Raw genomic sequence first — 14,059 nt, forward strand, 5'->3', positions numbered from 1 at the left:
TAAACAGAAAAAGGGGAAGTGATGTGAGAGTGTCATATATCAATCTGTTGATTTCATTGGTTAAGCAATAAAGAAACTGCTTGGCCCTGATAGGTTAAAACATAGGTGGGAGGAGTAAACAGAACAGAATGCTGGGAGAAAGAGGAAGTGAACTCAGAGACGCCATGCTCCCCTCTCCCAGGCGGACGCGAGAGCTCTGCTCTCTGAGGCACATGCTATGAAGCTCCAACACAGGATGGACATAAGCTAGAATCATTCCCGGTAAGACTGATGCTACACAGATTATTAGAGATGGGTTGATCGGGATATGAGAATTAGCCTGTAAGGGCTAGAGTTAATGGGCCAAGTAGTGTTTAAAGGAATACATTTTATGTGTTGTTATTTCAGGGCATAAGCTAGCCAGGCAGCTGGGGTGCTGGGGACACAGCCCCACTGCTCCTATTACAACATAAATTAAAAAATATATACTATGTTATTAGTTTTTTAAAGCTTTGTTTTTCATTCTGGACCCGTTTAGCATTTCTGTCTCCTATTCTTTTCCTTCTTCTAATGTCGTCTATGTATTTTGATGGACTTGGGTCATTATTCTTAGAAGAGGTGTTAATCTTCTTTGAAAACCATTGAGGAAAAAATGGAATAAATTATCATAAAGATGAATGTATCTTTTTTTGTTTTCTTTTCTAGTGCGTTTGTCAGCAGAGTGGTAAACTTCAAAGGTAAGAACTAAAGCTTGGTCCTTGAAAAAGGGGGACTAAGGGATTTATTTATTCTTTTTAGTTTAAACTTGAGCAAATAGGTGCAAAATGATTCTTCAGGGTGTACACATGCTCCATCACAGCTTTATTATCATAGAAAATGTGCACGTGGCTTGCTTTTAAAGTTCTTTATTAATAAGGCTACAGTACTTGTCTATCTGACTATGTATACGTCTCTCCCTTTGTACTTTGCCACAAAGGGGTTAGTTAGTTTTTGCAGGACTTGAAGCTTTCAGATCCTTTTTATCCATATCATTTACCATCAATGACATGATTATTATCTGGTATAGTCAAAAGAATATTTTGATAGTTTAAGAATGGCAACTTGAGGACTTTATTCTTTTTCAGGAGACTGGATGACAAATATATCTGAGAACAAACACATAAAACGTGGGTTGTAATGACAGCAGGATCTTGAACAATAAACAATGCCATTCTCAAAATACCCTTCCTTGTCTTATCCATCCTGGCCTTTGAAAATAGCAAAGCATCCTGACCTTTGAAAACAATTGCGTAGAATAAAGATAAGTATATAGCCTTAGATTAGGATAAAGGGGCCAAAGAATGTAGTCTTCTTAAACCTTATTAAACCTTAGTCCAGAGGTTCAAAAGACACATTGATGACTACATGCTATCCACCCTAAATCATGACAGAAGACTAATTGATGACTTATAGTTTTAGAAGTTTGGTTACATTCACAGTTAATAAAAAGCTTAGAGCAAAATTTTTCATCTGAACAGCTAGGAGTTTGGAATCAGTGTTAGATATTAGAAAGAATACAAAGCTATATATTTAACAACTCTAATATATATTGTAGTACAGATATAAAACTGGTAGATGGACATTTAAAGAGGTGAGTTCAAGGAAGTAGTTCATATAGGAGAAATATTTCTGAGTTCCCACATAAATGATACTCAGTGAAAATGTATCTAAGGAATACTTGAATATTAAGATCTAGTGGAGATTGCCTTGTTACTTAGCTTCTCTGGGGCTGTGGACTATTGGCACTCCTGGCAAAAGGAAACAGACAAGATCTCCTGACAAAATTAGGAGCATGGGGGTGGGGGAGAGGGGAGTTTAGAAAGGGAGGAGGGTGGGAGAACTTGAGGGAGGGGGATGGTTGAGATGGGGGAAGGACAGAGATGAGAGCAAGGAAAGATATATCTTGATTGAGGGTGCCATTATGGAGCTAGCAAGAAACCAGGCACTAGAGAAATTCCCAGGAATCCACAAGGATGACCCTAACTAAGACTAAGCAACAGTGGAGAGGGAGTCCAAACTGGCCTCGTCCTGTAGTCAGATGGATGACTATCTTAAATGTAACTATACAACCTTCATCAAGCAACTGATGGAAACAGAGGCAGAGACCCACATCAGAGCCCTGGACTGAGCTCCCAAAGTCCAGTTGAAGAGTGGGAGGAGTGAGAATGTGAGCAGAGAGTTCAAGACCATGATAGGGACACCCGCTGAAATAGCTTACCTGAGCTAATGGGAGCTCACCAACTCCAGCTGGACAGGGAAGGAACAAGCATAGGACCAAACTAGTCCCTCTGAATGTGGTTGACAGTTGTATGGCTGAGACAGACTGTGGTGGCCACTTGCAGTGGCGCAAGGATTTATCCCTACTGCTTGTACTGGCTTTTTGGATGGATACCTTGCTCAGCATGGATATAGTGGGAAGGGCCTTGGTCCTTCCTCAAGGAAGTGTGCCTTGCCCTCTCTGAGGAGTGGATGGGGGGAATGGGTTGCAGGGAAGGAATGGGAGGAGAGGAAGGAGTCGGAACTGGGATTTGGTATGTGAAATGAAAAAAAAAATTTAAAAAAATTAAATTCCTTAATGATAAAAAAAAGAGTGGTGGAGAAAAGAGATCCTTCAAAGGATACACAGAAAGGGCAGTTAGTGAAGTAAGAGGAAACCTAGAAGAGCATAATATTCTAAGTCAAAATAATGAACATGTTCTTAAAAACAATATAGTCAGATGTTCATGATGGGTCAGATACATGTTAAGGACTGTGAAGCAACCTGGATCTCATAAAGTAGATATAATAGGTAGAATAATTTTACCAGATCATTTTGAGTAATAACCTAATTTATTCATTCAAATTAATTTTTTTTCAGAATTCTCTTATGCTTTTACTATATGAAGAAGCAAGGGTTAAATTAGCATAATGCAATGTATGCTTTGTTGCCTTAATCAACAAAAATAAAAGTGTATCAATGGTGTGTTTTAGCAAATGCTTTGATTTTATGTAAATACTGTCTATAGAATGCAAGGAACTATTATGTATCAAGACAACGGATACTGTTATGTTTTAAATGTGTCTGTGGTGTCATAAGTAAGTGGCAGGGAGACTTTTAAAACTAGTAGTCATGATTTGCATATGATTATCCCAAAGGCCAATGTGTTAATATCTTGGTCACCATCTTCAGGTATTAACATGTGGTGGTAGAAACATTTTTGCAGTGCTAGGAATAGAACCTATTCTATTTTTGTATTCTAGGCAAGGACTCTACCACTGAGCTCCATGCTAAAATCTAGAATCTTTAAGTGGTGGAGACTAATAGGATGGATTTCAGATACTTGGACATGCCTTTAAAGGGACTATTTGGACAGTGGTTCCTTCCTCTTTCTCTGTTTATTATTCACTATGAGGTGAGTCACTGCTTTTTCTAAGCTTTCCTGCCATAATTTACTGCCTTCTAAAGGTCTCAAAAGCAATGACCAGCGACTATGAACTGAAACCATGACCCATTTTTTTCTTTCAAATTTAAGTAACCTCAAAAATCTTGTCACAGTGATAAAGTTGACAAATATGCCAGTCAACAAATTATTTTCTTGTTTCAAAATACCTAATTTAATCAATTTTGCTGAATTTATTACACAATATTCCTGTTATTATGTTTATTAATCTAAATGAACATATGTATACACATGCTTATAGTAAATATTTGAATATTTCATTAAAATGAAGTAAAATTCTATGCTAAAAATAGGGACATTTTGAAATTTTTCAACTTCTTTAGTTGAACTAGGGACCTCATGTCCCTGTTGGGGAAAAGGACCTTCAAAACACGACATTTGTGAGTACACTCTAGTTCTTTGTTATTTAGTAGATTGCCTCTAACTCGCTTTAAAAGAATACGATTACATCTGGGCAGTGGTGGCCCATGCCTTTAATCCCAGCACTCCAGAGGCAGAGGCAGGCGGATCTCTGTGAGTTCGAGGCCAGCCCTATCTACAAGAGCTAGTTCCAGGACAGGCTCTAAAAAACTACAGTGAAACTCTGTCTTGAAAAAAAACAAAAAAAAAAAGATTCAAACCAAACATGGTGGTACACTCCTTTAATCCCAACTCATGGGAAGCAGGCAGATCTCTGTGAGTTTGACAGCAGCCTGGCCTACATAGTAAGTTCCAGGCCAGCTCAGAACATACATTGAGACACTACCTCAAAATAGAAGAATGTGGCCTAAGATGTAGGCACCAGTCTGATAACACCTTAAATCTATAATTCTTCATATCCACACATATGCCTTGCTTTCTCTAGTAGAATAACAATTCATTGCTGCCAAGGTTACTTGCATGGACCAGTCTTATTTATACTATCTAGCATAATAGACTAGTTGTTATCATATAAGAAAGTGTCTATAAATAATATGAGAGTTAACAGATAAAAATCCCCAATATGGAATGTATAGATATGTAGTAGTTTCATAGGGATTGTCATAAGAGATTGAGAAAATAACTTGTCATGACAGTGTTATTATACTTTCCTAATAGTTGCTGTCCTTTCCATAACTCATTACTATTGTCCTCACTTCTGTTTGTATGGATTGTATATCAACTTTAGCTTCAAGTTCTACTTTCTAAAAAACCCAAGTTATGATACCTGAAAATTTTAAAATGAAAATAACTCTGGACTTGAGTCAGAAGTTTGTAATTCCATCATTTTTGGGTGGAATACAACTAAAATATGTGTGTAACTGTTGCTTTGTTCTTAACATAAGAATATGTATATTTTAACTCCAAGGTGATAGAGTATAACTACGAGAAGAACTAATCACCAATGGGGCATGTTACTCTGTACTTGTTTACATGGTACTTCAAATTTCTGTACCTGACTCTGTAACATTAACTTGAGAGTAAAGCACCTAGGCTCAAATCTTAGCTCCAGTTTTAATAAGCTACCTAATTCTGTGCTTCATTTTCTCATGTGTGAAATGGAGAAGGGAATAGTACCTATATCATACAATTATTCTGAGAATGAAATGAGATATTATAAATAATGCTAAATCTAAACAATATACTATCATGCTTACCACATAGTAGTATATATGGTGCACTATATTTATTATAGCTATTATGATAAAGGAATAATGAGTTGAAGTTAAAGGAAAAACTTTCAGCTAATGGCATAGAGCACCTATCAAGTCACCAATATGTGGAAAGCAGTAGAATTATGTATAGAATGATTTAACTGCAAAGAAATACCAAGCAGGAAACACCACCTACACATTCATGTTTATGCAGTACATATCACAAAGCAGGGAAATAATGAAAACAGAGCCATTCTGACGGATTTAGTTATTTTGTATATATTTTAAATATACATGTGCAATACATTAAAATATATAGAGATGTGTGATTATATATTTACATATATATATATATATCTATATGAAACCACAGAAGGGATACATATGTGCACTCACATGTGTGTGTGCATACCCCAACAGGACCCATCTCTATGTAAACCAGATGCAGTCCATATCAGGCCAACTTGGACATAAGTGAAAGCCCTGACTCGGCAGCAAATTGCATTCAAGAACCCTTTTTTTTTCTACCAAGTATAAGGCCATTTAGAAATACACTGAGAAGAACTCCTCTGGGTGTATGGCAGAGCCCAGGGCTCTTCTGGCAGTGCACAATTTGCCTGAGTAAGGACTGCTATTAAGAAGGGCCTTGGAACTAATAAGCAAGCATCCATAGAGTAACTTTAGCCCCAGAACAATGCACAAATATCAAAGAATCCTTAGATATCTGGACTCTAAGCAAATTTTGGGCAGAAGCAGAGAGAAATGTGTGTTGCTACTCATCACCATCTAGTGTGACCCAGACAACTGGGTATAACTTTTAGGGGTAGACTAAAGTACAATTAGGCAGATTTTTAAGATTAAACACAAACTATTTAAATTTAAGGGATTTAAAAGCAACATAAGAGGTTTCAGGTATTTAGGTATTGGTTTAAGGTTTATAAATGTTTCAAGAAGCCTAACCTTATATATGGCACCATTTGCAGCAATATCACTAACAATATTAATAATCATCATAACATATTTATATATACAAAAATAGAGCAAAGCAATTCTACAAGAGGAGATGTAAGTGAAGGTATGGGTCTGTGTGCAACCCAATGTCAATACACTTCAGGAAGTTTCATAGCCAATAAATACTCTGTGGCATATAATTCTGCAGTATATATCCAATAAAGGGACTTGGAATTTCCTTTCTTCCTCCTGTGCATGACTATACAATTCTCACTTCACCCTGCAGCACACATCCATGCACACTTTAAAAGAGATGATATGTAGAGTCTGGAAGTCTTAAACTAAGTTGGAGCACTTTGACTTCAAGCAAGTGCCCCCAATATCTGAATTTCTTGATAAATTTTGAGTTTATTTACAGAGGGAAACTATAAAATTCTCATGTCTCTTAGTAGCAGTCTTTTGCACCCCTGCCATCACCATTGCAGCCTTTTCCTTATTGACAGGGGTTCGCAGCACAGGCTCTTTGCATACATTTTAAGAGGGGAGTCATTTTTGTGCATTACATATCTTTCATCTCAGTTGTTCACTGTTGCTGAAATCTAGGTTCTTAGGCAGCTACTATTGCAGACAAAGCCAGGAAGGAGCACAGTGTGTGCAGCAAAGAGTAGATGCAATGGCGAAGATAAAGCTTGGGTAGGGCTTCTTTATGTTTTTCCCCACATTTGAGCTTCTACAAAGTACAGAGTCAAAGGTGATGTCCACTGGGGGCAGCCTCAAACCCAGTAGTTAATAAACTACCCACCGTACACTGCGGAAAGACCACCACACTAATTTCTCATGATTTTCAAAAAGTAATTGAAAGGGAATCACTTTCTGGAATTGGTAACAGAGTCAGAAGAAAAAGTTCAATGACCCAGTGTAATGAAAGGGAAGAACAATGAAGAAGTCAGAAGGCCCATGTTTCTGTCAAATTTTGCTATCAACTCAAGTGTGTGGACCTGGACAATTCCCTTTCTATTTTCAGACCTTAGTTTCTCCATCTGTAAAATTACAACATTGAACTATATTTTTATTTAAGATTCTTTCCAGCTCTAAAATTTTATGACTTTTTATGTCCTTTATTAAGGCCTGAGCCATGCAGTCTCAGGGTGGTTAGCTTCTACGAGAGAACATACCTCTGTAATATCCTTTGCTTTGTTCATTTAGCTATAAAGCAGTCTGCCTTTGGCACTTGGGTCAGACATACAAAGTTATGAACATCCTGATTTACTATCCTACTCAGCATGCTAGTAGAATCTGCCAGTACTATAAGTTGATTATCAGGAAAAGGAGAAAAACACTCCAACTAATTGAATTTGGAAATATAGAGGAGCCTCATATGCCCACAAACAGGTGAATGTGGTTGTGAGTGCATACACACATTGAGATACCGTCTATTGCTAGCAATCAACTCATTACAATAATCCATTTCCCTTAATACAATTTAGTAAATAGTATAGCATAGCAAAGTTTGTCATCTAAGGAAACACCTATGGAAAAATAACACTTTTGAGTGTGTGAGAAAGAGAGGCTGTAAAAGAGAAACAAAAACATCAAACGAAATAAAAATATGGACAAAGATTAATCTTAGAAAGCAGAATGATAGGTAGGAAATGAAAAACAAATGTGACAAAGTAAAAGGAGGAGAACAGAACAGGAAAATGAAAGAAGAATCAGGGAGATTGAACGTAAGAAAAGATGTAAGAGGGAGAAAGTAAGAAAAAGAGGGAGGGAGGGAGGGAGGGAGGGAGGCAGGGAGGCAGGGAGGGAGGCAGGGAGGGAGGGAGGGAGGGAGGGTCAGATTCCCTGGAAGGTTGAACGCTGTTCCACATGCACCTGTGATGACCATCTTAGAAGAAAGTCTTCAAAGGCACTGTGGAAAGCAGAATGACAATCAGAGTCTGCTTCGAGAGGCAATACCTTGGGGAGGCCCTAAACCTTCACATTGCTGGCTCTGTCAGTCCTCAGTGTCCAAACCTCATGCCCATATATCACCTGAATTTGCCATGACAGCCATAAAAGCTGAGCAGGCAGGGTGTAAAAGATTGAAGAAGAGTAGGATAGATTCTGTGAAAGAGCAAGGCATCCTGCACAGGGATATACTTTGCATTCTCCTGATACTGCAGGAACAAAAGAGGCAAGGCCCTAACTTTGGCTAGTTTATTATCTCACACCCTCCCCAAAACATGAGGCTTATGCTTTACTGAAGAGGGCCAGAAGGAGAACACTCTGGATCCATCTTGTAGGAAGGTCATACAGACTTCTCCTGGGCCTTAGGGAAAGGTGCGCTACCAGAAGAGATTTTTCTGCACACAGTGTTGGTGTGCCTCTTACAGCGGCAGCCGGGTCTCCGGAGGCTATCATAGCCTTGCTGGCACAGATGTAGGCATCCACGGGTAGGCAGGTAGCAGCACAGGCAAGGTAAGAAGAGGGAGATTAGACTCATGGCTGCCCAGCGAATGAAGCAAGAGCTAGGCCCACAGGAGCAGGGCTCATCAGCGCAGTTGTCTTCATCATCAGTGGAGCAGTGGTAGAAGAGGCCCTTGACACAGCAGAGGCAAGTGCCATAATCAAGGAGGCTCTCAGCAGAGCAAAGGCAACGCTGGTTGCACATCCAGCAGGAGGGAAGAGGGCGAACCGCTGTGCATGGGACACACTTGCAGCGCCCGCACTCCTCGCAGATAAAGAGGTGATCACTGGGATGCCCTACAGATAGCTCAGCTTCTCCCTTCAGAGCACCATCGACCTTTGGGTGGGCCCTTGCTCCAGGCTGGGTTCTGATGATGGACTGGCCTGAAGGAGAGGGCGTAACGCTGGCCAAGAGCCTTTGATCAGAGGCAGTGGTGCTTTGGGACATTGAGCTGGCAATGCTAGATTGGCTCAGATGCTGAGGCAGGGGCTGCAGCTGATGGCACTGGCTGATACTGCGTGGGAAAGCAGAAGGCATGGTAGCCAGGGACCAATCAGACTTGTGGGTTTGCACAATAAGGGAAGGGCTGGAAAGAGCCTGTTTGCAGGGTGCTGGAGGCCGTTCCACATAATCATTGCTAGCATGAGTAGAGCGCAGCTGTTCAATAGGCAGAATTTGTTGGAACTCATCTATAGCTGTGGCATCCATTTTGCCTAGATTTTTGAGCTCTAAGTGATTTGGGGTCGGGGTGGCACTTATGGTGATTAAAAAAAAGCCCTTGTCGTTATATGGACCTCAAAGCACATCAAAAGATCCTAGAAGAAAAGAAATAGAAACAATATATGAGAACATACATGTCACAAATTCAGGGAAACCAAAAAAAGTTAGGACTTATAATCACTACTTCATCTTTCAAATGCTGTATTGTAGGTTTCGTGTAACACCTTTATTTTGTATGTGAACTCACTTATTTTCAGACAAGTATGGTCTTTCTATTCAAAGGATAAATCAGTTTTGAAGCAAATGTTATAACAATTTGCATATAAATACAAAACTTTAATTCTTTTTGTATTCCATCAAGTGACTAAGTTCACAGAAGCAACTAATCTAAGGTTTGAACATCTGAATTCTAGTAAAAATGGAGCCAAATGTTAAAGTAAAGGTCATTTCCTAATGCATATTGATTCAGTAGAGGAAACTTCACAGGTATACCAAAAGAACCTGCTCATATGTTTATATAGACATGTATATATCCAATCATTTTCCTGCTTTACCTTCCAGAGTAACCGGAATGTAGGTATGCATCACCACACTCAGCTTCCAAAATCAAACATATTTTAATATTTTTCTAACACTGGGCAATGGGACAACCATATAAAACTATAATACAAGCCCTGAATTATTTCCAATATCACTGTAACTATAAAATTGCATTTATCAAACAAATTCTGCATAGACTGCTTTCTCTACCTCTTACTTTACACCAGAAACAGGATTTTTAAAGAGAAAAAATATTCTTATACTGTACTTAAGCTTAGTTGAATATTAGAAAACATATTCTTACATCTTCATTGTGCCAAAAATGGTTGTGTAGTCATTCTCCTGAAGGCGTTGATATAGTGTAGAATCAACAAATGGTGACCTTGAAAAAATATTTCACAAGTAGTAGACTCCCGTACCTAGAGGACTGAATGTTTAGAAAAGAAATGAAAATATAAATAAAAAGGCAACATGGAACACCAGGACATAATGATCATTAGCATGAATACAGTACATATTTGAAATCTAGTGGATTTTAAGTATCCTTAGAATGAATCAATTACTTGTACTGATGTATAGTTTGGATAGATTGAATAAATAGTAAATAAAAATGAACAAAGAACTGGAGAATAGTGTTTGTCTGGGTTTCCTCAATAAAAATAAAGATACAGTTAATAAACAGTTTAGCAGCTAATAATGACTATATTTTGATGGTCTTTGAGACTATATTCTCATATAAATATGATTAGCTAAACTTACATCTGTTTAAAAATTAGATAAACATAATGTATGTCCAAAAACTCAAATATGAATGATACTTTTGTCAAATCATTTGACTTATTTAGGCCTCAGTTTCACTACCTATATAATTATAGGGGTGGGCTACGTGATCTCCAAGAATATTGCCTAACAATAGTCTGTATTTTTATTTAAAAGAATTTAATCATTCTTTTCATCTGCACCATCTACATTTTCAAGTTTCTTGAGAATAAATTAGGCAAAGTGCCCTTGTTTATTTGGAAAATTCAAAAACAAAAATAGATTCACTTCCTTGCTCTTAAAGTCCTTGCAACCTTCAGTCCATACATAGCTTTACTAAATCTTTATACAGTCATAGTCTTGGCATTGGAAAGAAATATACAGTATTCATTTGGGCATCTGAATAAACAAGGATATACTGTTTAGTTAACTGTAGATTATATGTGAATATAGAAACTTTGGACTATGAAAGGTATTTGACAAAATTATAAGAAAAGTGTTTATGTCCAACTGATCAAATTAAAGGACTGAATGACAATTTTCTTGTCATTCTGGGGCAGCTGAATCAATCTAGCTAAAAAAAAAAAAGATGAACTGAAATAATCAGAATATTACACACACACACGCACACACATTATAGCAGAAGGTAATGAGGAGGAATGCTAAAAAACAAATAAGCAACATACTACTTGTAGACTAGATGAGGAAATGTGTATAGACTAGATGAGAAACTACCATTGTATCCATGTTTATAATTTAGGAGTCCACCCATTAAAACGCCACTCTTTGTGAGCAGCAACACTTAATAAACTGCCTGTGGTCAATTTGATATTTTGATATATGACAAAGAATATACATATCACATATTATTAAGTAGCAGTCAGTGTGTTTATGAATCTTGGCTATATAGGGAAGGAATCTAGTGATTTTTGTCACGTAGTGCCTCTGCAGTAATGAATGATGCATTGTAAACCTACCTCCATCAGTCTTGCTGGCCAGGTGCTCATGGCTTTCTGAATAGTTTTTCTATAGCCATGAAATTTTCTATATACAACCTAAACAGAAATTCCTTTTCTTACTAGAAAGCTAAACCTATTCATGAAATGGTAATTTTTTTTTTTTAATGAAAGAAAATGTATTTTTCTCTCTAAAACCTAAAATCTGTCATGTTGAGACAAAAGTTGAAAACTTTTCTGTCTAAAGCTCTTTGCTGGCACCTTAAGACATTAATGATGTCTATAATAAATCTTTTTTGATAGAGTGTGATTCAAGGCTGATTTTTAAAGAGAGGAGAGAAAAAAAGAAGGAAGAGCTGACTACTGTTTTCTCCCACACTCACAGCCTCAATGCTGTTTTGTACCTTACTGTGTAATGGCTGTGGGGTGTGTTTTTCCCCTGTACTCTGCTGTTATACACTTGTTCTCAGAATAACTGAAAGCAAACATAGGGGGAATTTCTGTGATGGCTTTATATGTTTTCTTAGTTCTACTATACCAAAGTCTGTTCTCTAAAAATCCTTCTCTGTGCAAAAGCATTTGCATCTCTATCAAAGCACACCCCCCTTTACAAATACCAAGTTGTATATAGTTTACATTACTGACCTCTCTGTTACTGACTGGGCCTCCCTCCTACCGCATACATCTTGCTAGAACTGCCAGATTCTCACCACATTTAACTCTTAACTTGTCATGTTGCTACCCCAATCCTATTCATTACTTTAATAGTTTCATTAAGACTCATAGCAGTTTATTTCAAGCCCCTGAGCCTTGCAGTTTTAAGACCTTGGCATTATTAAAGATATAGGAGTTTTAGTGATGAGTGATACAGAGAAAAATTTTAACACTGAATAAATTCATATACTTCTAATGGTGAGGAAAATTCTAAGAAATGAGTTGTTCATTTAAGACACTGGGATCTTTATATAAGCCCAAAATTATTTTCTAAGACACAAGAAACTTAGGATATAGTCTTAATGCTAGCTTTATTTTGCTGTGTTACTATAGGTAAGTGACCTCTCTGTTTCTTCATCTGCAAAATGAAGAGGTATGTAAGAAAGATTTTTAAAGCCCATTTTGCCCTGGTCTAAATTCTTTCCTGGGTTTCGACTGCACATCTAAGTCTCAAATTCTTTCATGAAGAATTAGTCTCCTTTCTTTTCAATCCTTGGTTACTTACTATTCAATTCTGAACAAATATCTCTAAATACAAACCACTCATATCATTAGATTATCTTTCTCAGCTAGAGACCTAAAAACAGAACATAAAGAAATAAAATGTCTAGATTTTTACAATAAGATCTTAGTGTATGTTTGTTAGATTCAAACAGACAACAATATACTTAACTGTGGATGAACTGCTAGTCTGCCTTATTTGTATTTTTGCATGTAGCTGTCTTGCTTTAATACCTTATATGCTCCATGTAATAATACATCACATTACAGCAAGGTTTTAATATGGTGCAGAAAATCAACAATAATTTGCATTTCAAAATGCATTATCTGCTTAAGAGTTCAATTTGTTTTCTGTTCATGGAACTTGATTTGAAACATTCATAGGTGAGTGATAGTTAGATGTGTTGAAGGAAGTGTACTGTAAATCGGTTCCCTAGGTCCTATCAAATGTCTTTTGACTAACTATGCTCACAGGTTCTTATTTTGGACAAAATTCCCATATGCCATATAAAGATATGTACACATGTACCCAGGCATGATTCCAGAAATTTCTAAATCATTGCTCTGACTCAATGTAAGTGGGGGGTTATGCCGTGTCAGCTTGCGCCATTTCTACCCAAGGCAAGGTGATGTGATGAAATCTGAACGATGCACAGCCCAGACTTGTGAGCCAATAGCAGACTAGCCCCATGCTGACAAGGATGCCCGCTGGGCAGCCAGACTGGCCTCAGCACGGGCTCTTCCTCTGTCCTCACCTTGGGTGGTTAGGCTGCGCAGTAAGGGGCTTAGGTAAGCACCAAAATGCATTAAAGGTCAACAGACTAGGTATTAAATTGGCAAAAAAAAAGGATCATATTGAATTCCTATTTTGATTTTTAAATTTCCAGTATGAATAATTTTCTACGAGAGCTGATTTATTTAAATGTCATTTTAAGGGTTTTCATTTTATTTTACCCAGGCACTTTCGTGTGTGTGTGTGTGTGTGTGTGTGTGTGTGTGTGTGTGTGTGTGTGTGTGTGTGCACGCTTGCGCGTGCGCGCACGCGCGCGCGCACACACACACACACACACACACACCGAACGCTGGAATGAATGGCAATCTGTGCATTGCATAGAAGGAATTCTGAAGTCTTTAGGAGCTAATCCCTGTGGCTTACCTTGAGAAAATGGTTTATCCATGCCGAGAAAAGCAGAAGAACTAACCCTCGATCTGGCTCAAAGGATCTCTTCTCCAGAGTCTTCACGTTTTTCCACCTCTCTTCGGAAAGTCTGAATGAAAACTCCTTTAGTGGAAGAGAAGATAAAAACAGAGATAGTTCTGTCTTGGTCCTTCCGACACAGCAGGAGAAGGAGAAAGGAAGAGAGGGAGAAGGGAAGAGAGGGAGAAGGGAAGAGAGCA

General features: G+C 37.9%; 1 protein-coding gene across 1 annotated transcript in view; it reads right to left on the reverse strand.

Annotated features, from left to right (window-relative positions):
• Positions 1-7,808: 7,808 nt before the first annotated feature.
• Spry3 (sprouty RTK signaling antagonist 3) overlaps positions 7,809-14,059 on the reverse strand; it is a 6,531-nt gene continuing 280 nt past the window's right edge. Inside the window, exons 2-4 of the mRNA XM_005370654.2 lie at positions 13,818-13,943; positions 10,036-10,158; positions 7,809-9,286 (exon numbers count right to left, since the gene is read on the reverse strand). Of these exons, the coding sequence (XP_005370711.1) occupies positions 8,313-9,179 (867 nt within the window). The 5' untranslated portion in view covers positions 9,180-9,286; positions 10,036-10,158; positions 13,818-13,943 and the 3' untranslated portion in view covers positions 7,809-8,312. The remainder of the gene's footprint in view (positions 9,287-10,035; positions 10,159-13,817; positions 13,944-14,059) is intronic.

Source organism: Microtus ochrogaster, unplaced genomic scaffold (assembly GCF_000317375.1).
Source record: "Microtus ochrogaster isolate Prairie Vole_2 unplaced genomic scaffold, MicOch1.0 UNK85, whole genome shotgun sequence".
In the NCBI taxonomy this organism is placed as follows: Eukaryota; Metazoa; Chordata; class Mammalia; order Rodentia; family Cricetidae; genus Microtus; species Microtus ochrogaster.